We start from the raw sequence: 24,947 nt of genomic DNA, 5'->3' as shown, positions 1-24,947 counted from the left end.
GTGGATTATCATGTTCACTATCGAAATTATTTTTCGAATCTTCGCTGCTATACTGAAATATTTTAAAATTCCTCTCATCTGTATTTCGCTTGTGTAAACAAATTCCTTTATCGCGTTTGTTAGTTGTTTCGACCATGGTCTCAGACTTTCTGAAACATGGGAGGAGCAGTGAGCAATACTGCAAATAGTGATAACATTTCTGCTATTTAATAGTGATTACGTCCTGGGTCAAGTTTCATCAATCAGCAGCATTTTTTCATCAACAAAGCCCCTCTATTCATGCAGACTTATCTGCTGGACCGTTATTCCTTGACTGATCTGACCATGATTTGATGACTTTTTTTTAAACTGCAAAATCAGTTTATGTAAACAGTTTTTAAATTAGATTTTTAGCCGTCTACTTGAATGTATTCGGTATTTGTAAACTTTCTTCCTGCACTGCAAATTCCGTTAATCCCTTTCCCAGATTTACATTTATGACTTGTTTCTATAGATATATCAGGGGTCTGTCCAGACATTTTGTGAAAGGTCCTGTTTTTGTATATTTGTGAAAAAATTACTCGTAATTTGTGAATATAAAATAAACTTAAGTCACATTCTTTCAACCAGGGTCCTGCTTTTGTGAATTTGTGCAAATAGGGTCCTGTTATTGCAAAAAACTTTTTCAAGGAGTAATAGATGATTCAAGATTATGCTCAACACTGTAAAATAATAATAAAAGAAAAATTAAATTCTCAAAAATAAACAGCAATTGCTGCTACTAAATTAGAGATGCAACATGCAAATATTTGCTATATAGCCTATACTGCTGAACGCAAAATATTCAGTTCGGACGAATTAAGGAAGAAGCGTCTGCTGTAGACAAAGATTAGTTCGTTTGCACCTGTCTTTCTTCCCCCCCCCCACGGAAGGGTTTATTTGATTAACAAAACAATAATGAAGATAAATCTGTGAAGTAAAGGGTCCGATTTATAAGATAAATTATTTTGTGAAGGGTCCGATTAAAAAATAAATTATTTTCTGAAGAATCCGTTAGTGGACCCAAATTTCTTCTAAACAGACCCCTGTATATATATGTATAAACAATCTAGTTATTTTGGTTTGAAAATCATGTTGGGAAATAGTAATGCAATATTTTATAAATGCGTGTCTTTTTCAGTTTGTTCAGTACATCGTTGTTTGAAAAATTATGCACCCCCCGAAAAAAAGTGCTTTTTTTATGGTCATTTTATTTGAAATAATATCGTAAAAGTAACCAAACTATTAAGTAAATAATGGATTATTGATTGGATCTAAATGTAATTACAGATATCAAAAAGGTTATTGAAAAAAAAAACTTTAAAAAATTCCATGCTGAAAAATTCAATTCCATTCTAAACCGCTGGTTTAGAGGATAATTCCGTCATTTTCGAAGAATGTTATATTTGTAGACTTTAAATATACAGAAATAAGTTTTTTTTTTTTTAAATTTTTTTTTTTAATAATTGGTTTAAACATTTTCAAGAACTGTAGGTCAACCTAATGAAATTTTTCATAACTCTTTTGAATTATATATATATATTATCATTTTAAATTTATGTGACTTAAATAAAATTAGAATAAGTATAAATCACAATAAATGTTTCTAACAAAAATTATTAAAACTGTTTTTTTTTTTCGATCTAAAGTTGTATACATTTAAATTCTGTAATTATTACGTTAATAATAATCGAAATTCTCAATCTAAATGTGTCTAGGTCAACTTCAGTCCCTGATTTTAATAGAGTTTATTACGATCAAATCAGTAATTATTTTAATTCTGTAAGAAACGAATCGTGTAATATGAAACGGCAATAAAACTTTCGTACGAGTGCGCATATTCTAAAGGCAATTAATTATATTCTACTTAAACTCGTTATTTTTCCTTTTCACTCGTTCTGTTTTGACTATCATGACTTTTGCTGGGAATACAAATCCTTATTTTTTAATTTTATTTTTAATAGTAATTTTTATTTTCAAGCGACATATGATATCACAGGCTAGCTTTTTTGAGTAATAATGAGGGGAAAAAAGGGGGGAGAGGAAGTTTCTTTATCTGAATCTTTATTATGACAGTTTATCTAATAAATTTATCTTTTTGTTGATATGAAAGGGAAATAGCTGAGCATTTACCTGACTGACATTTTCGGAATGATTTAATTAATTATAAAATATATTAATAAATAATAATCTTATTATTTTTTTTTTTCATGCTTTCGAAGTAAATCTATTTTGAACTCAAACATTTATTATTATTGCATAGCTACCAGCTTCTAACTTTTGATTTAAGTTTTTTTTCTTGTAAAAGTGGTTCATTAGTTTATTCTAAAAATGACGAAGTTATTTAATATTTAAAAAAAGTTTTATCCATTAATTGAAGAATGATTCATTTACATTTTTTAATATATTTGTATATCAAGTTTTAAGATTCAATGCTTGGTTTTAAAATATATTCTGATCACCAAGACTCATAAATATTTTAATATTCAAAAAAATATAAAATTATGTTGTTACAATTTTAAATACTGGTGATATTTGTAAGGAAGAAAATATGAATTTAAAAATTTCTGCATTATTTTTAATTATAGGGAAATATCTTACCCAAAAGCATAAAACTTATCTATTTTAATAATGTATTGCTTATTATTATTAACGAAATTATACGAATCTATTATGTTTATAAAATAACGTCATACTTTAAATAATTAACTAGTTAAGTGACGTGGCTTTGCAGTGAGTTATTTTTAAAATACGAAATTGGTCCCCTGACGCAAAAAGCCAGATAGTTTTGTTTTTTTATCCGACAATTTTTAATGTAATCGCTGGCTTTGTGGTGCGATATTTCTTGTACAGAGATCTATCAATTCCAGATCGTTTACCTTTTACTTTAGTAGAAGTGCCTTTCTCATACCTGCCCACTTCTATAACTTTCTTCCAAGCTGCGTATCGAATAGATGCTACGGTTGGCGTCTTTTGGCTTTTTATTCTTTCGTTTATTTCATAGCTGCAGGGTACAAATGGTATGTATATCAGCCACGCGTGGTTAAATTCCCTTGTTTTGGACGGAGATGAGTGCTGTTGTTTAAGGTATGCTGGCGCGGTTGAGGGATCGACCGAATAAAAGATTTTGAAATGAGTGTATGATACACTCAACTGGTTGTGAAAATGAAACGAGTTGTTTGTAGACTACGTAAGCAAGGATAGGAGGTCTTAAATTGAATATTTTGTTTTGTTTCAAATTTCTTCCTTTAAGATACACGGGAATTCTCGACACCAATTCCGTACGAAGTCTGATCTGTAGTAATATATGCGTATATTTTTGTTTAGAAATTTTAGATCGTGTTATGATAACGATCAAAATGATAATTGTAGTGTCTTGAAATTTGCTCAATGTTCAAATAATCATTACTGATACAATGAAGATAAAGGAAATCAAATGGTATTAAAACTAATTTCGAACATGTTTTGTTATGTGTTACTCTATCGCATTTCATAACATAAAGGTCAACAAACAAACAAAAATAAATAAATAAATAAATAAAAACTAATTGTTACTTTATTTACAAGTTACATATAATAAGGGTATAAACCCTTCAGATTTTTAAAATAAAACAATTAAAGTCGATTCTTTACATCCGTTAGTTCAGTGGTAGACTGATTTTGATTTATTATTCATATTGCAACATAATGGTATTAGCCCTCTGGTGGGGAGATTTTAAAATAAAATTTACTTTATCTGTTAAATTTCTTAACACCTTTATTGTTAAAGGTATTCCCCCTGATTTTTATGACGAACTTATTTTTTTTTTTTCAAATTCTGTTTAAATTTCGCTCAGTATATTAGATAGCGACCATTAATATTTGAAAATAAAATTTCGCTAAATATAGAAATTTTGCTACCAGCCAGTGAACAGGTGTAGAATTTCTAACTTTGGCCACTTTTCAAAAACTGTTCCCATTAATAGTGTAAGATATATTTCTCTTAAAATATCTCACAATATATTAAGCATTACAAGGTTGATTTCTATTGTGAGAAACATTTTAAGAAACAACCGTACATTAATTCTTAGATTATAAAATATTCACAATAATTCCATTTATATATTTAGTTGATACTTTTTTGCAAATTGAGTGCATTTTCGACGAAAAAAGCGGTGAAAGGCAGACAATTTTTTTAATAACTATTTTTAAGATTTAGTAGCCTTGTGGCTTATGGCGACCTCTAATTTTTCCCTATAGAGACCATTAAATTTTGCACTGAATCCAATCCAAATTTTATTCCAAAGATTCTATAATTGCGCAGCATAATTACAAATTTTAAATTCGAACTTTATATTATACTTCGTCAAAAAGTTAAGGCATTGAAGTGACGTTGAGTGTTAATTCCTAGAGATTTAAGATTGAATGGAACTCCAAGAGTTAATGCAAAACTTGACTTTTAGACATACGCAAGACAAACGAATGTGTAATTAGACATCAGTCTATGGGAACCAAAATCAAAAATTGTATCCTTATTTCTCTCTCTGTCTTCACGTATCAACGCTTTTAAAGTAATAAATAGCGACTTTTTCAATGTCATTGGCACCAACTTTAAAATTAATTACTGCATTTTATATTTCTTGGATCAATGAATTTTCTCTTAAACCCGACTAAAAACGCATAAAGCGTTAAGATTTATGGTTTCATGGATGAAACAGGAAGAAACGTATTGACCGCTAAAATGCTCATTTTCCCGTAAAAACTTCTGTTAACTCTTTTGGGAAGAACTCGTAAATTTTACTTAACGGTACCGAACATCAAAACTTGCTTTATTAAATCTCCGACAGGTTTCACACGAGATGAAAATTGCAATCGAATAAATTGTCGTGCCTTACTTTCAATTTTTTTCTTCTATTCTTCGGAAATATTTAAATCATTGACCAATAAATGTCGTTCCAGTCACTCTATACGTCGTTGGACGCTCTGTCCTTGTAATCACCAGCGCGTGTTGATTTTAGGATATCCGCCGATCGAAAATTCCTTTGCGTGACATCTTTTGTTTATGACTCGACCTTCATTTGATGTATGATTTATATTAACGGAATTATTTTTGGTTTTTCTCGTTTTAGATAGGTTTTGTTTTCTGTCTGTTCTATTTTTGGTAATTTTGAAACTAAAATGAGTGCAATGTAAAATTGGTTGTGGTTGCTGTTGATCAACAAAATTATTTTTTTAAAATTTTTTTTTTTTTAGATATTAAAATTTTGTTGACTTTACTACTGAGCCACACTAAATTGATGTTACTGAAAAGAGTTGTAAGCAATTTAAGAAAAGCGAGACTCCAAGATTTTGAGAAGGAAGTCCCCAAGCATTCTAGAATACCGGTCGCACGCCATCGATTTATTATGGTTTAATTTGTTATGGTTTGCACAAACCGCAAATATTTCATCAGAATTTGCGTATCAGCCATAGCTACCTTAGTAATGACAAAGTTGTAAAAAAAAAATTTCTTTTAATTTTTAAAAAAATACAATTAATTGATTAGTTTGTTCTTTCTGTTGTGTTATTAGATTAGATTTCTTTGTATATGTTACCGGAAGAGTATGAAATAACTAGATATTGTTTATAATGCCGGACGTTTTTAGGCAACTTATACATGATAATTGCATGCTTTCTTTAGACATAGCATATAATACCTAGACATTCTATAGAATGACAAATGCTATTAAAGGCAAAGCATGAAAAAGGGTCCTGGTAAGGCTATTATATAAATGACGCGAATTCCTCATATACAAATGTTATTCTGAAAAATTCTTATACAATTCTTATTATACTCCTATGATATTCTTATACTTAAACAAAAAACCATTTATTTCATTTATTTAAAATAGTTATATCATTCGTAATTGGCAAATTTGTTTTCACTCACAATTATTTGTTTCTACTCAGTAGGGATCATTTTTATTGACGCTAAATGTTTATTCACCGATCTGGTTTTCACGACGCCAACTCAAGTGGCATTTCTGCGCCAAGGAAATAGTACTGACTAAAATTTAAAACGTTTGCGCATAATCATGTACCATCTTTAACATTATGAAATCAATGGAGATAACCCCTCAGAACGACCAGTCTTAATTAACGACCATTTTACTGTGGAACAGAGAGTAGCTGCTCCCGAAAAGTTTTACTGTATTACAGTTGATATACCTTTCATATAGTTTTTAAAATTCAGTATTGTTAAATAAAAATAATAGAACGTTGCCGGCCGGTGCGTTTTGTACGTAACGGACAGAGGAGTGTGAACTTTCCGCAATTTTATTTTCGTTCAACCTTTTGGTTTAGGAGTCGGATCACGGAGCGTGAAGGTTATTTTCACTCATGCGTAGATTACGGTCATCTGGCATTAAAACTACTACCACGGGGAAGGAAAAAGAAATCCTTTTGTTTATCAATTTCTGGAGAAAATGTATTCTTTTTTTTACAAAATATTAGATGTTCTTACATGTTTTTAATCTTACAAGTTAAGATTTTGTTGATGATCAGACAAAAAGAAATCATTTATTTAATCTGCTCCGCCGTGTATATCTTCGTCCTAGATTTTTAAAAATTGATTGTAATTTGGAAAGGAAATCTCTTATTGTTCATAATTGGTGAAGAACAATAAAATTTTTATATTTGAGGAAAAATAAAGGAAAAAAATAGTGATCTTTTATAATGGGTGCTGGACCAGAAAAGCGGATCCCTTAACCGAACACAAACCACAGACAAGCAGAATTAACGTTTTTTAATCCATTTATTTCAGTTAACTATTCATCCTTTCAAGGGAAATCTTTAAAAATGATACTTTTTGGTGGAACTTACCTCACCACGTGCTTTGATAGTTTTTCTTTTAAAAAAAAAAACTATAATGTTTTATCGGTCTTAGCACTATGATAATTCAAATGCAATTTTCTTTATTTCGCTTCTAAAAATAATTCGATGTAATTTAAGAATGTGTCCTGAAATATTTTACAAGAATTTTTTTTTACTGGAATTCATTATTTAAATGGCTAGGTTGCTGTACGTGTCCTATACATGCCAACCAATCATGATTAGGTCTTCGCAAATTACCAACAGTTTCTTTGATGACTAAATAGTTTTTTTTAAAATTTTTTTTCCTCTTTTTCTTTAAAATTCAAATTACTAGAATTTCGAGCTGTCAATGTGCGCAAAATATATAAATTGCTCTAAAAAGCTGCCATATTACTAAAAACTAAAACAAAAATATATTTTTTTTGGCTATGTTGAAAAATAAAAAAGTTAGAAATTGTTTTAATTATCACCATTAGAAATTATGTATTCTAGTCTATATATTTTTATTGGTTTGTATGCTGTGCTTAATGGAATAAGAATTAGTTATTTCATTTAGTGATCTAAAAATATATTTTTTCTTCTCCCCTTAATTTCTGAGATTTGCTGAAATGACATCAGATGTGGGTGTAAAGGAAAGAAGGAAGTTATTTTCTGGTTTACCCATTTCCTTACCTTTCGGAGGCCCCTACGATGAGACATCAACTGTTGGGACATTTCTCCAACCCCCCTAATCATTCTTCACATATCTTTGTCATTCTGTGCTGCATAAAAAACGTTTTCCCTTTTCCCTCATATATTTCTTTTATTCTCTCCCTGAAATATCTTTTGAAGCGAATTTTATTGAGCTGCACCACCCCCCAGTGTTCAAAAGATATTGAATGTTTAAAAGTGCCGTATATATTTGGCTTAATGGCTTTAATAGTAGGTAAAATTTTATAGCATTTTTTAAAAAAAAAATTTTTTTTTTAATTCTTGGCTATAAAAAAAAAGTTCCATGTTATTTTGGTCGATTCGTGCATTCCTTGGTTCTCCCTCCCGTTTTTATAGGACTGAAATATGTCACCAAGATGTTTCCGTAACGGTGTATGTATATGCATTAAAAATAAATTCTATCTTTAAAAAGAGTGGGAAATGCATACTAAATGCATTGAGTCCATAAAAATGTGAGAGTTTTTGTTCTTTTTATGCTACGAGAATTGGAGTGCCGTCATCGTAGGTAATTCGTAGCATGTGACGATTTAAAAGCCAATTAAATCTGATTTAAATCATGTTTAGGCATAATCATTTTGCATCTTCTCGAGTTGCAAGTACCCAATTATATATTTATAAGGGACAATTTTTATGGGTGATAGTATTTTAGTTAAATTTTTTGAAAGTGTTACATTTTACAGGGGTCTGTTTAGAAGAAATTTGGGTCCGTTAACGGACCCTTCACAAAATATCCTGTCATAAAAAGGTACCCTTCACAAAATATTTTACCTTAAAAACGGACTCTTCACAAAAGGATTTTTCTTTTAATCGGACCCTTCACAAAATAATTTATCTTCATTATTATTTTGTTAATCGAGTAAACCATTTCCAGGGCAGAAAACAAGAAAGATGGATGTAAACGAATTAAGTTTTGTCTTCGACAGACGCTTCTTTCATTATTCGTCCGAAATGAATATTCTGCGTTCAGCAGTATAGGTTAAATACCAAATATTTGTATGTTGCATCTTTTTGAATAATAATTTTACAGTGCCGAGCATAATCTTGTATCTATTTACAATTTTAAAACTCCTTGAAAAAGTTTTTTGCAATAACCGGACCCTATTTGCACAAATTCATGAAAGTGGACCCTGGTTGAAGGAATGTGAGTAATTTTTTCACAATTTCGCGAAAAACGGACCTTTCACAAAATTATCTAGTTAAATCTAGTCTCCATGGTTAAATCTGTGGATTAAACGGTTGTTCTCTTTCATACACGTTTTCACTGATCTGTTTACATACCTCTGTTAGTTCCTTTGTTAAAAATAAATTTATTTGAAAAATTACTAAACAAAGATTGTGTAATATTAACAATTACAATGGTTGTTAGTAACAAAAAATAAATGAAAAATATGGAACTTAAATGAAAAAACTTAAATGAAATTGTATTTATATCTAATCAATAACCCGTAACTTATTCATTTTAATAGCTTACATCAGTGTTTCCCAAAGTGTGGTACGCGTACCGCCAGTGGTACGGGAACAGTTTAGTAGAGGTACGCATTCTTATGTGAAATATCTTGCGAAACGAATCAAACGAACAAATCTTATCAAACGATAATTTCGGAAAATTTTATTTGAAAACAATGCTAGCCATGAAATTAACGATTAGGTATTTTACTATTGGCTATTTTTTGCAGAGTTAACAGTTAATAATTAGTGGTGTCAGCAGCCAGTTGTGATTTTTAACTTTTTGGCAATTTTTTATAATAAAAAATACATTTATTTTTTTATTAGTGGTTCACAGAGTTTCGAAGAATTTAGAAAGGGTACACAAAAGTCATAAGTTCAAGAAACACTGGTTTACATGAACTTACTTATGGAAAATGCCATTGAAAAAATAAGCAATATTTAAAAGTATATATATTTTTTTCAATAGCAATTTATTGAGTAAATTATGAAAAAAGTTTGTATTTATAAAAATTCATAATTATTTCTCATCAGGATTTTAAATTTCAGATAAAATAACTGATAGTTAAATATTTTATAACAGTTCTGATTCAACAGGTGCCACTGGCGAAAAAATTGTGGAACTGCTGGTCTATGGGACCACTGATAATTATTTTTTAATAGTCTGAGTCAAGTTTTAGTGGTCCGCAATGACTAATTAACCATCGTTAAATTCGAGCCCTGCGGTATATTTCCAAAGGTGATTCATCTTTAAGTTGCTGGTGTGTATTGCATAAATATCCCTTTTCTGATGAGCTCTACTAAAAATCATCAAATTCCTCAGATTCCCCTATTTATTTATCGTATGTGTAGACTTAATGCAATAAGTTATTCGAATGCTTTGATATCCAATCTTTATTGGAACAGCTGCTTTTTTACTGTCTGTTTCTATCATAAGGAAAATACAGTTGAAAGAGTAAGTGTAACTTGTTTGTTTTAAAACTACTTCCAACGAGTATTTTGATTTTCCTTTCATTGACATTTATTTTCGATCACGAATAAGTGCTTCAAATTTTTATATCGAATAATAGACTTCGTTTAATAGAAGAATAATATTCGTTTAATATTAGCGATTCTAAATTCCGTTTAAGGGGATTGAAATTCAATTGTTCTGAGATTGGCTCAACTTTCTGCTTTTCATTTTAACTACAGGAGTAGATAGAGTTTTAGATATATTTTCTTTTCGTTAGTTCTTAATTTATTTTACNGTAGTCCTTAAATAAAATTTTTTATATATTTGAATTAGTACTAGTATTAATTTATTTAATTAACCCTTTGACGCAAAATTTGTATTTAACATATTTTCCTTACTTTTTTTTCATTATTTTGTATTAATTTAAATCAAAATAAGTGAAAATATTATAATTAGCATCCTAATAATTTATAGTTATGAAATGCAGCATGAAACAACGTTCTTTTTTGCGTAAACAATAAAATCTTAAAACACTACTCACTTCCAAGCAATAATTTTTCAACTTTCACATATTCGCAATTATTTAAATCTTATAGAAACAATTGTTCATAATTGAAATTTCTTCAATTTGCAAAATAATTTGATAAAAAAAATTTGCTAGTACTTTTATATTTTAGTACAAATATAATTCCATTAATCTAACAATTTTTCATAGTAACTATTGGACGCTTATAATTAAAAAATTCCAAAATATATTTTGGCTTGTAATTTGAGCGACAATATACATACAAGGAGTTAATATCTATTTTAACAGAGAATATTTGTAGTATTTATCTTAGTCTTATTCTAGGACGAACTTTTGAGCACTGGTGAATTTTATTTGAGAATGTTAAAGTTTTTTAGCTTCTTTAAAAAATAGTTTTTTAATATAAATTAAATATAATCCCTAAGGTGATATATTTCTACAAAGAAAAACATACAAGCAAAAATAACACGCATATTAACAAGTTACTTTTTGGCAAGTTACGCTTGTCTTAATAAATGTACTATATTCTATTTATTTCTATTTTAAATCTTATTAAATGAAACTTAGTTGGAAAAAAAAGTTTTGCATAGTGTATTTTATGAAACGCTCAAAGACTGATTCTGAGTTTTGCCCTTTGAGCACATAACTATTCGGAGTAAAAAGTCTAAAAATATAAGAAAGATAATTGGTTTGCAAAAGCATGAATTAAAGTAAAAATATTATAAAACTAACGGGCTGGCAAAAGCATAAATAAAATAAACACATAAAAAGATAAATTTAAATAATAAAAGCAGACGATAAAATTAAAACACCAGAAAGTTGTTTTTTTTTTTTAGAATGAGTTGTTTGTGGAATTTGAGTTTTCATATATCCCGTTATGGGCACTTTATCTAGTTATTTTATAATATTTTATCTATCCCGCTACGGGTGAGTTTCCTTATATCCCGTTACGGGTTTTTCTTGCTGTTTTATGATCTTTTCACTATCCCGTTACGGGTAATTCATATTTGTTACTGTTTGTGTTTGTAAATAAAAGTTTTTATAAAAAAAACTGAACAGTTCTTTAATAAAGCTTGATACGCTACAGGAGGTTTTTTAGCTTGCTCAAAAGTAAGATTCGAAGTATGAATGTTAAGAATATGATTTTAAAATTTAATTACATTGAGCTTAAGAGTTACTATGTGTAATTTTAGTTAGATATATGAACCCTAGCTGTGCTAACTTAATACTAGATCGAATAGTGATTTTTGTTTTTAAAAAATCTGTTCGTTGATCAATTTCAAAATATTAAATATGAAATTTTAGCACCCTCCACCGATTAATGATTTTGGGCATATGCCCTCAACGATCAAATCAATTTCTGTTAATACTTTATTTTTTGTTTCTCATGTAACATTTTTGTCTCTATCCTTTCTCATGAGACAGATGGATGTGTACCAAGAAATTCTTAACAGGCGGGATATGCATTTTCTTTTAATGTCTTTGCGGTCGCATGTGTGCTTAAATACCTGACTCTGGGCTGTGATTTAGTTTTCTAATGATATTCTTCTTCAAAGCCTTGGGGCGTATTTAGTCTGTTATAACTTTCTCTCATGAAAAGCAACAGGTTCTGTCTGATTTCTCCCCCTCCCCTTTCCATAACTGCACTATGAAAAAGAAAGAGACCACGCAGGTTAGCCTCAGGAACCAAGCTACGGTCAGCTATTGCAGAGGGCTTTTGTAGGGTCGTCAGCCGAACCACTCTTTTATTATATATTTTTATTTAAAGTGTTTTTTTTATTTTCTTTATCGCCTCAAGGAGGATGACCTTGCATGTATGGAAACGTAACGCCTGCAACTACGTTGTTGACAAGAGGAATTTGTGATTTAATTCTTGGGGAGCTCCCATGTCATTGTTATTGACGTGTTTGTTTTCTGATGTAGTACTTTTATTTGTTTATTAATTTTCTACATCGTCTCGTTTATTCCTGGTGTAATGCGAGTACTGTTTAATCAAAATTGGATATCACTAAAACGTGTATCGTATAATAGTGTTGAATTACCATTTGCCAAGAGGGAGACTCGTAAAAAAAAATTGTAAATAAATTTTTAATAAATTCGCTTCTGTGGTTTTTTGTTACATTTTTCAAAAGTATCGGTCATTGCAAAGTAACTTAATTCGAGGGACGAAAAAAAAAAAAAAATCAATGTGGATATTAATTGTGGGAACATATAGCATTACTTTCTTTTCTAAATCTCTATAAAAACATAAGTTATTTTTGCAAAATAAACTCTTTATTTTGTCTAATGTTAATTATACTAATAAACTAATGTAATGAAAGTAAAATTTAATTTTAAGAAGTTTTACCTAACGCAAACAAATAAAGAATTTTTGTTTTTTCAGCTTCCATGTTAGTTTGTTTACACTGTAAATATTTTCGCGTGTACGTTGAACAAAAAAATAGCTTGTCTAATGTTTTATCTTCTTTATCGTATACGTTTCTTCTTTTTTCTTTGTTTTTAATGGGTATCATTTAGCGAAAAAACAAGTGTTAAGATAAATTATGATGTTTATTCACGAAACATTTATGTTGATAGTTGTTTAATAATATTCTTTTATTATTATTAAATTTACAAATTAGCTTTTATTTCATACTTTTAGGACATTGTAATACCTGAACTTAATTTCTATTGACTTCACTCTGATCTTATTTTTAACTTTTGATTTAAAACAACTTCTATGTGTTTGTAAAGAATATTACTATTAAGAAAGAAGCACGTTCCTTTACTATAGCCGTTCTGCGAGGGATCGCTTAAAAGAGGGTTTAACATTCCTAACGTATTCTCAGAGGGAGGAAGGTTTTTCGGACTTACCACCTGAGTTGCTAACTTCCTGAATTTTTAGCATATTTTTACGGTGACTCAGGAATCAGTGAAATTTAACCTGTTATGTTTTTACATGAGTACTCTAAAAGCAAATTTCTCTTAAGGATGTCAAAATTATCATGAAAATTGGCGAGAATTGTGAATTACCGATTTAAATTATTTATATTCTAAAAATAGTTTGATGTATAGGAATTATATTTAATAATAAATAAAAAGTACAAATTTTTGTGCAAACGATTTTATGAATCACTTGTATTTTCAAATCGTTTTCTTATTATCAAATATAAACTTGGTTTTTGAGCAAATGATTTACTAAAACACTTTCAGTAAAAAAAAGAATGTAATTTTAGTTTATTATTTGTTTTGTACAATTAGTAAGATAAACTCATAATCGTTAAAAGTGCTAATATTAATAATAGCTAAAAAAGTACTAATATAATAAAATCTTAGTGCATAAGAACAGTATAATTTGAAATGAGTTTTTCTTTTAGTTACTTTTTCCTATGTCAAAATTTTTCCTTTTTTTTTCTTTTTCTTTCCCTTATTGAAATACTAGTTATAGATATTTTGTAATGATTGCGTTCAAATGTAGTCCTTAAATAAAATTTTTTATATATTTGAATTAGTACTAGTATTAATTTATTATTTGTACAATAATGAAAAGAATATTGGACAAATTATTTCAGTGCTAGTCTTAGAAGCGGTATTGCTTGTAGAGTAAACAAAATAGTTTATGACAGTTAAATTAATTTATTCTGACTCTGGAACTTAAGGTTCTTTATTTAGTGAAAAAATTGTTTTTTGAATAATTTTTGTTAAGTAAATAAAAATGTTATTTCAATTCTTTTCATTTATGAAAATTGGGGGAAAAATCATTCCATTGACAAGTAGTGTATTGGAATGATTTATTTCAGTTTCATGTTTGATAATTATGAATAACTGGTGTGAATTAGGTTAAAATAAGTTTTTTTAAAAAGGAAAATAAAAGTCAGTTTTTGAAGTAGCAATAAACCTAGTGGCAAACTATAAAAAAAAAAGAAAAGAAAGAAAAGGGGAATATATATATATATATATATATATTGTATTTAGATTACGTNTGTTTATATATATATATATATATATATATATATAAAACTTACCCTTAGATTATTTATTGGAATTGAAAGACACAATAGTTTTTAAAGAATTGGTAAACATAATTTTTTTGTTATTTTTCAGTTCGTTTTCATGTTCAGTACTTTCAATTCTCTTTAATTTTAAGTAATTCATCTAGTAATGTGTTATGGGAAATGCCTTTAAACTTTTGTTTAAATATTTTATTGTATTTTTAATAATATAAATTTTTTTCAGAACCAGATCGCCAGAGGATAATCATCCATGTTCAAGATGCCAATGATGAAAACCCATATTTTATCAACCGACCTATGCCAATGCAAGCTGTTGTGCAGCTTAATGCCCAACCTGGAACATCTGTATTTAAACTGCAGGCCCGAGATCCTGATCTGGATAGTAACATTCATTATTTCTTGGTTAGAGATCGAAGTAAGTAATTATACTACAAGCTTATTTTATTATTTGCCTAAAATTAAGTGTGAACTTCATTACTGAAGGGCAATTCTAGCTTTTATGAATGTCATATTGGCACCTTCAATGCAAAAAGCTTTAAAAGAAATTAAGCAATTTTAATGATATTTTTTGAAATGTTATTTATGCATACTCTAATTTTTATTAACTTTTCAACATTTAAAATTTGTTTAAAAATTAATTATATCTGGCTGTTATAGAGTTAACGCATTGTTTTTAAATCAATTTTAAATTTAATACTTGTTAAAATTTCAAATTCTTTTAAATTAATGAAAGTTTTTTTTAACTACTTAGTTAAATGACGTCAGGAGTTATTTTTACAAAAGTATTAGAAATATTCGATTTCTTTTAATGAACTGTTTAACATCTTCGAATAGGCTTTTCGGAAATGATGAAATTGCTCTGAATTCGTTGAATAATCAAATCCAGATTTCGTGAGAAAAGTATATACCTACTATATATTTTTACGCCATATTTTTATTAAAATGTTTTTCCCATAAAGCTAATGTTATGCATTATTTTTAATCGAGATTTGTATAAGTTGCTTCGCAGCAAAGTTTTGGAAGATATCTTAATATTTAGTATCTAAAAATGGGTACAAAAAAGTTGTCTTATGTCATGTTTGTCACCAAGGAATTGACCTATAAATATGTTTTACTTTTCCTCCGACCTCTAACCCTAAGCACGCTGCTGCAATTATTACACTGTCAGAAATTTTCAATACTGGAGTGATTGGGGAAAAATATTTTTTTGCTTTCCATTAAAAAAAAATTTTATTTATTATTTGCATTATCTTTAATCAAATGTAAGTTGTTCCTGGAATTTTTTTTAACATTAATTTTTCTTTAATATTATTAATTACTCTAGTGGTTTCTAAAATTTGTCTTATTTTTCAGCCGGTGGCCGATTTGAGGTGGATGAGATGTCAGGGGAGGTTAGAACTGTTGGAGGTGATCCTTTCATGCTGGACCAAGAATATGTTCTCTACGTTAAAGCAGAAGATTTAAATGGCATCAAGGTGACTGGAAAAGAACAGTCTACAGGTGAAGAACGGCTATCCATCATTGGCGGTAAAAGACCACCCCAGTTCTTCATGCAGTCATATTCTGCTAGTATACCTGAGAATAAAAAGAAGGATTCAGAGTATGAATTTGCTTTTTTATATAATTTTTAAATTTATGATTAAAATAAATTTGAACCTCACCATGGGTACCACTCTTCAGTCCTGGTTACTGAAATCAGTCTTAAGAAAAAATCAGTAGACTAAATTTCATCAACTAATATTTCTTTCCCATTCGTTTTTTTTTAAAAATTAAATTTCCTTAATTCCTTAAAAAATTATTAATTTTTATATTACTAGGCACTAGGCATAAATGTTAATGTTAACATCTTTCAATGTTCATCTTAACATCTTTCTTACACTACTCTTGGTTTTCAATCTATGCTGCTTATAAGTCTGAATATAAAATTTGTTTAGATGCTTGTAGATGATTTATTTGTTACTTGTCACTGTTCTACAGTTATTAAAAATGGAACCTGGCATTTTCAAATTACGCCAGTTAAATCTAATTCATTATTTCCATTATTACAGGTGATATGTTCTAATATAATTCACTTTTGAATTATGGTTCATTTTATTACCTCTTCTATTTGGTTTTTTCAGTATTATTTTTTAAACGAAGTGGAGCATATCAACCACCTGTATATTATTTATTTTCATAATAATATCCCCCTTCAATAATAGCTGGTTAGATTATTAAATTTGGAATTGAGTCCAAATTGCAAGCATCTGAATATTTCAATGACTGGGATCTATAGGTGAAAGAGTTTGATATGTTCTGTTGTGATGTTATTATTCACTTTCGAAGTATCTTTTAAAGATCCTATCCAACAATGTAGTTATTTTTAAGATAATTAATTTTTAAGATTTATTTTTTATTGAATATCAACCCTAAGTTTGAGTTTTTAAAGCTTTAAAAATTGAAGCATCTGGTAAACTTAAGAGAATATTGTTTAAAATTTCTTATGTATGTTATTAATCTGGGTTACAATGTTTGCCAAATAAATTTTTTTTCCTCCACTTAAAATTGTTAGGTATTTTTTATGCTAAGTGGACAAATTTGTTGAAATGCTATTTTATTTGTAAATGTACTTGAATTTAATTTAATAATACTTTGTTGACATACTGCCTAACCTTTTAACTCAATGATTACAATCCATATTTGTATGATTTGAATAGTTTTGCTCTAATAAATATTCTTCACTTGTTATGTTATATTTTCACCAGTTTTGCCCCTGGCAACTGTTTTCACGAACCTAATTTTGTATATTTACTATTATATAATGTAGAAAGTAGAATCTTTTTTTAATAATTTTATCATTTTTCTAATGTTGAATAATTTATTTTATAGGATCATTCAAGTGAAAGCCATGTCATTTGCTAATCGACAAATACATTATATTTTGCGTACTAAGGGTCAAGGTGCTGGAACCTTTATCATTGGGCCCACTGATGGTATTGTCAAATTGGCTAAAGATTTAGATTACGAAGATCTACGGCAACCTAAGAAATTTTCTTTGCAAATCACTGCTACTGAAGATTCTGGAGGATTTTCGACAAATGTTGAAGTATGTATTCTTGTGTAGTTAAGAATTGCTAAACCTTTATAATTCAACTTCTTAAATATATATATGTATGTATCGATCAATTTTTGTACGCTATGAAGCATTTATTTGTTCAAAATTTGGAAGCAATAATTTACTCTTAATATTATATTGTTTGTGTGATTAAGTAAATATTCAAAGATCTACCTATGTGTTAACACAAAAATATGCACAACTTATGTAAATTAATGAATATTTTTATTAAGTTTGTCACAACTGACACTATAGATCAACATATTCAGTTGTCAAAAGAAATATTTTAATATTTAAACAAATCTTTGAACTACATTAATTTCAGACATGCTTTGTTTAAAAAGAAGATAGAAATGTCAAAAAAGATTTTTTCCAAGTTGACTAAAATTATTTTCAAGAACAATTTGAAATATTTCAGTTGCAGTCATGTAGATATTAAAAGTCATTAATTATTAAAATTGTCAAGTTTGTAGATAATTTTTTAACTACATTTTTCTCCCTGTAAGTTTAAAGGCTGCATTTGGTACCTGCACTGCAGGATGTGCACCTTTAAATTAATGGTCAAAATCCTAAACAAAGGATATGCGGTACTATTCTGTAAGTATTAGTTATATCTTTTAGGCAAACGAATACTTTCATCAAAATGATTATACATTCTTGCCTTTTTTTATAATCTTTAACATTAGTTGCAGGGAAGAAATTAAAATGTCTAAAACAGTTCTATTTATTATGAAGTGGTATGTTTCAAAATCAGCAAATCCAGAATAAGGTGTTTTGAAAGAAGTTTTTAAAGGAAAATATAAAAAATTTACTTTGCTATGGTCATTAAAAATTGGCCATATTAAATAAATCTTTTTAAAGTTTGAGGTAATTTTTATGTTTGTATGTATTATAATTATATCATTCTTCTATTAATTAATTTTTTCAGTCAACTCCTTAGTTAAGAACTTAAGTTTAATCTAACAATCTTAAAATTTTTCAGCTTAATATTGATGTAACTGATGTTAATGACAATCCACCACGTTTTGAAGTCCCTGATTATCAAGCATATGGAGTACCTGAAGATGTGCCTATTGGAACATCTATTTTGCAAGGTATATATCTCCGTTAGGTGGAGTGATTAGTTTTAAAATACTTAATATATATTATAGATATGTATGAAAAGGGGTGAGGTATATGATTAATTCTAGATTCTTATAAAAGTTCACAAATCATTAACATATATAATTAAAATTATAAAGATTAAAATACATTATACAACCTCCTATTCGGGGTGCTAACAGGAAATTAATATCTATATTATTCAAAAGTGAAATGTAAGATCAGTTCTAAAAGTTTCAATTTATCTTTCAACAGCAGCGCCACTATTTAAATGTAGCTGATGTAATGTCAAATCATCATTGAATGATGCAATGCTTTAATCTAGATGGCACACTACCACCACTAATATTCTATGCACACACATGTATAGATATTTATACAATATAAAATCTCTCTAACGAGTCTTTCTGTATTAATTCTTACCTTAAAATAGATTTTCTTATAAACTTTAAGGCTTAAAATTGCTCTTTCATAAAGAGCCATAAAAAGTCAATATTCTAATTAAAAGAATGTTCTGTAGGTAATGGTTAATAATTATTAGAAATATACTTATTAAGAAAATCCCAAAAATTCTTTGGAGTTCTGCATCTGTTAAAATGAATCAAAATGGTTAAATTTTTTCTTTTGGATTACATTCAATTTTACCTTGCAGATTCCTATATGGTACAGTCCGAATTTGCTTCACTGCAGCGCTAATGGCTAAACCCTAAGACGCTGACTAGGGAATCCTTTCATTAACAAATTTATCATACGTTTCTAAATATAGCTTAAAAGACGTTTCTATTTGTAAGATATTTCAATATTTTTATCCCATATATATGCAGTGGATCCCCAGTTTTACATTGTCTGTTACATGCGTTATCCTGTCTCTGATGCCATTTTCTGCCAGTTCCTGAAAATTGCCAATACCGATAATATTAAATTATTCTGGATTTTAAGTTATGTACTCTTTTTAAGAAAATTCTGCTTAATGTTTTTCTAGCAGATCAAAATAATTTTTTCTTTGCTAGACTCACACTGACTTTTTCCGTAATCATTCTTCCTTTCTTTTCTCTCATTTTTTTTTAAAAAAAGTCTTGTTCTATTGTACAGTTTGAAGCTGTTCATGCATTCTATTTTATTTACTTGTCCTTTTTTCTGTAAAAAGAGATTTCCTTCTTGAGTCAAAATCAGAAGGGTAGTGGTATGGTCAAACCACAGGAAGGGTGGTTTGGGAGCTTAAATTTTATAACTTGCGAGTGGAATTTTTCCAGCAAATTTCAACCTTTGTATCTTGAAATAATTCAATAATTTGAAAAAACGTTTCATTAAACAGCTTAGGTAATCATTTCTTTTTCTTGATTCCATTGATCAGCATGATGCTTCTAAAGCAGAAATAAATGTTCTTAAAAACTCTGAATTTGTTTCTTTGAATAGTGTGGACTGAAATGCATTGCAAAGGGGTTTAATAAGGTAGGCTTCTCTGTATCTGAAGGGAACATTGGGCCTTTGTTATGATATTGAAAATTTTCTGAAGTCGATGACACATTTATGGACTGCAACACACATCCCATTGGTTTTCAATATCTGATTTAATGCCTACTTCGGCTAAAATGCCTGCTTCTGCTACAATTATAAAAACAATAAATAAGAGTAAAATGTATTGAAGAATGAATATAGCCACTACTGATCAAGAGTTTAAAAGTATAAAAACTGTGAAATAATATTTATTTGCAAATGTAAACTAAAAGGCAAATTTGCAAACAATTGTAAGTATTGAGAGGAATATTGTTGAAATAGAATCTAAAAATTGAAAAACTGGCAAAGTCTTTCTAGTCATGTTTTTTCCCCCCCATCTGCCAAGTGTAAACTTTTGAAATTTCAACGTTTCTTTAATTTGCTTGAAATAAAATTCTAGTTTGAAAACTTGAAAAAATATTTAATACTAAAGGATTTTAATAAATAATTTTCATTCAATTACTACTATGAAATTTTTAATTTCTGTTCTAAATTAATTAATTTCAAGTAACAGTTTTTTCAAAACGGATCATTTAAATCTGTAATTATCTTTATCAAATTTCTTATCTTTTTTACAAGTACAAGTGCTTAATTTGAATGAAGTATTATGTTTTTCAGTTTTTATTGTTTCTTAAGGATAAATATTTTAGCCAAAATGTTTTTAATTTTGCCTTAAATATGTATATATTACTATATTAAATATGTATATATTAAATATATATTACTAGATAAATCAAATATTTTAACATTGAATTTAGTGAAATTTATTTTTTATTGCAGTTTCTGCCACTGATACTGATTCTGGAAAAAATGCTGACATAGAATATTCCTTAGATAAAAGTGATTTTACAATTGATGCTCGGGGAGTTATTTACTCTAATAAACGTCTTGATGCAGACATTGTAAATACATACGAGTTAGCGGTTCGAGCAGTGGATAGAGGAGAACCTCCGCTTACAGGTACAGCTACTGTTCGTGTCTATACAGAAAATCGAAACGATGAATCTCCAAAGTTCAGTCAGGATGTCTATACTCCAAGTGTGGATGAAAATGCTGGTCCTAACACATTAGTGACTACCGTGGTTGCCAGTGACATTGATGGGGATAATGTTGTCTTCGGTTTCCAAGGTGGCGATACTGTTGCTGGAATGTTTGAAATAGAAGAAAGAACAGGTAGCATACTTATTTAGTATCATTGAAAATTGTTATTACAGATTATTTATATGTATAATATCTTTTACTGCTTTTAATTGCTTTTATTTAAGATAATTAAAAAAAAGTGTTTCTTATATATTACGACCACTTTTGCCAAATCTGAAAATAAATTATGAAGTTGTTCAAATATGAATAATTCCTTATTTTTGCAAGCAATAATTTATATTTGTATGTTGTCTAGTTTTTATTATCAATTACTATGTATAAATAAATTTGGAAGATACCAAAATGACTTAAGCGTGTTGTTAGCAATAATGGTCGAGAGGATAATACATCTATACCAAATGAAGTCTTCATTTAAAATTTATTTATATATTATTGATTCAGATATTTAATATTTAAGTGCTACTGAAAATAATCAAGCTATCCTTAGATTATTTATTGTAAGAGTTCCTCTAATTTCATATGTATTTGTCTGGGATTTTATTAATTAATTACTAAATACTTTAAGATATCAAATGCTATTTTATTAATTAAAAAAATCATAAATGTGTTTATTCATGTGTACCATTTATCATTCGAAATATTTTTAATAGTTGGATATTTTCTTACTTAGCTCTTTGGATATAGGATGACAGGTATATTCAGATGCCATTAAATTTATTTGCTTTCTTCCTATAAATAAATAATGCATGTGAAAGGCATTAACTGCCTACCATGCTATTTTTATTACTGCATGCTTTGACTAGAATTACTATAGATATCAAGTTCTATTATTTAATTTTATTTGTTATATAACCAGTGTGTTGTTTACTATGCATGCCATAGTATTGTTTTTTACAAAATAATATGAATAAAAATGTAAAATTGTATTTGCTAGCATGCATATGTTTTATTTCAAATTATATTTATTGTTAACAAAGTAGTTATTTTTAATGTACAATACATCAATATTGTTATTAAGTTGGTTTCAAACAGAGCATTGCATTTTCTGAGTTTCTTTTAAATGGTTTTTGAAATATTTTATAATTGTTTGCCACTTTTACAGGCATGTGAGTTAAATTGAGCATGATACCTTAAAATTATTGTATTTTCTTAATATTCTTACTAAAATGTCTTTAATTATGTTTTTCTATGTAATGACTTCTGTAATATTTAAATGTACAATATTATTCTGTAATATTAAAATACTAAATTTCTGTAATACTAAATTTCTGCAATGGATCCCAAAAACGCTTGATAATTCACACCTACGGAATTTTACAATAATATATCTGCAGATAATTTTTTAATAATTAAACTATGTTATTAAACTAAAAATATCGGATTAACAAATCTAAAAACTGAGAATCTGTAAAAAGTGCTATATGACGCATTTTGGGTATCTTTGTAGAATATGTTTTGTATAAATATAATTAATATTTTAAAAAAAGAATAAGTTTTAATGTTTTTTTGTAAACGATGTTTTTTCCCTTCACGTGCCTTCCTGTTTATCTCATTTATAGTGTTAAAACCAACTTTATGAGATATTAAATAAATTTAAGTAATTAGATAAATTTGTTTCACTTCTTATGTTAAATACTTCTTGTTTTGTATACAATTATAATTATGATTTGATTAGATAAAAACTTCAGTCCAACATTTACGGATAAAAATAGTCAGTTTAAAAATTAAAATGGTGAAGTTCTAATTTTTATTGCAATTAAAAATTATTTAACTTTTTCTTTTGAATTATAGGTGTTATAAGATTAATTAATGGTCAGATACATCTAGACAAAGATAAATATGAATTGAATGTAACAGCAAAAGATGATGGAGCTTGTTGTAAAAATGGCGAGCGAACACTTCACACAAGTACTGCACTTGTTGTTGTCTTCATAACTGATGTAAATGATAATAAGCCTGTGTTTGAAAATTGTGATAATTATAATCCCAAAGTTGAAGAAAATGCAGACCCTGGAACTTTTGTCATTAGGGTAAGTCTTCTACTTTTGTCATTCGAATGAAAATTATTTTCTACTGACTAAATTTTGAAGAATTTGTTGTTTTGTAAATAAACATGTAAGCAATTTGATGAATATAAATAGCTACTCAATTACTTCTATTTGTTCTTTTGCTTTGTATTGAAGTAAACAAAATAGTGAGCAAAGATTTTTGATAGGATGTTTGAGTTTTTTGTCACTATTTTGCAGCTATATATTAGAAGAAATTTAGCAACTTGATTTGTTTTATTTTTTGATAGATTTTTTTGATTTTAAATTGAACTTTTTTACTTTGTTATAAGTTATTTTTAATACTGAAAATTTAATGAGCAATATTTTTCCTTAATAATGCAAAATTTTTTATCTCCTTATGATAATAGTTAAGATGACTTTGATAACAATTGCATCCGTATATTTTCAGTGTACTAGATACAGTATAGCAGTTTATAAACTTATTCCATTGCAGTAAATCCCAATCTTTTATTTACATTTATTTATAATATTATGTATTAAAATGAATTTAAAAAAAAAAAAATTATTTTTGTTTTTAACTCCTACATTAAAGTTATATTTATCATTATTATGTAAATAAATTGTTTTGAGTACGATTTTGTTTATTTTAAAATAGTTCATAGCTTAAGGTTGAACTAAACATATTGCAGAGCAGTTTTCCAATTGCTTATACGATAAGACTTTGATTATCTAAGCTAGTACCTCAGATATCGGAAATCTCGGTTAATAGGAACCATGTATAAAAACCTTCCGTGCTTGCAAATTTAACTACTTTTAAAGTAAAAAACAATAGAATGTTTTTAAAATGATAAAAATAAACATATATGAACTTATGTTCAACAGCTAAAAAGACTTAAAAAGGAAATCAAGTCTAGTAGTAAATTTTAAAAAGTAAAATGGAATTTTTTTAAACTATACTTAGTGAAATATCGAAACACGCATTTTCAAAAATAACACAAATCTCAAGAAAATATTGTATTTTTAAAATTTACATGATTAAACTTACAAATCACATGACCACTGTTAACAAAGCATTCATGGATGTTGTCTTTCTTCTCAGGGTGTAATATTTCATGGAAGTTGAGTGCTTTTGTGGGGAATAAGTGCCTGTAACACGGACAACGAACTAATATGTGTATAATTTCTTCCAAGCTCATTTTGGAGAGGAGAAAAAAAAATTTAGACTTCGTTATTGCCTCGGTTAATCGAGGTTCTACTGTACTTTGTTTTATTTTAAATGTTATACAATATGATTTAATGTGCAGATAAAATGTATTTCAATTAGGCTAAGTAGCTGACCAAATAGATAATTTCTAATTAGTTTATATGTTTTAAGTTCAAATATGTTTTCTTTTGTTACTTTCTTTAAAACTTAGTATATTTTAAACTTCATTTTTGCCATATTTAGACTATTTAATCATTTGATCTATGCTATTGGTAAATTTTGTTAATTAACGTTGAATGCTTTGTTTGCTATCCAACAGGTTGAAGCAACAGATCAAGATAAGGGATATAATGGTCAAGTACGATATTCAGTAGTACAGCAACCAAATCAAAGAGGAACAAAATTCATTGTAGATGAAATTACTGGAGATGTTAGGACAAATAAGGTATTTTTCTCTCTCCTCTA

The 24,947-nt window shown here is 28.1% G+C and overlaps 1 protein-coding gene across 2 annotated transcripts in view; it reads left to right on the top strand.

The window, feature by feature from the left end:
• LOC107450889 (neural-cadherin-like) overlaps positions 1-24,947 on the top strand; it is a 301,080-nt gene that overhangs the window by 26,383 nt on the left and 249,750 nt on the right. For both annotated transcript variants that reach the window (XM_016066818.3, NM_001323824.1), the window contains 7 exon segments: positions 14,700-14,891; positions 15,830-16,076; positions 17,345-17,561; positions 18,553-18,664; positions 20,949-21,341; positions 23,061-23,299; positions 24,802-24,927. In XM_016066818.3, coding sequence (XP_015922304.1) covers positions 14,700-14,891; positions 15,830-16,076; positions 17,345-17,561; positions 18,553-18,664; positions 20,949-21,341; positions 23,061-23,299; positions 24,802-24,927 — 1,526 coding nt within the window.

Source organism: Parasteatoda tepidariorum, chromosome 1 (genome assembly GCF_043381705.1).
Source record: "Parasteatoda tepidariorum isolate YZ-2023 chromosome 1, CAS_Ptep_4.0, whole genome shotgun sequence".
In the NCBI taxonomy this organism is placed as follows: Eukaryota; Metazoa; Arthropoda; class Arachnida; order Araneae; family Theridiidae; genus Parasteatoda; species Parasteatoda tepidariorum.
The sequence above is the reverse complement of the archived record's forward strand: the minus strand, read 5'-3'. Positions and strand labels throughout refer to the sequence as shown.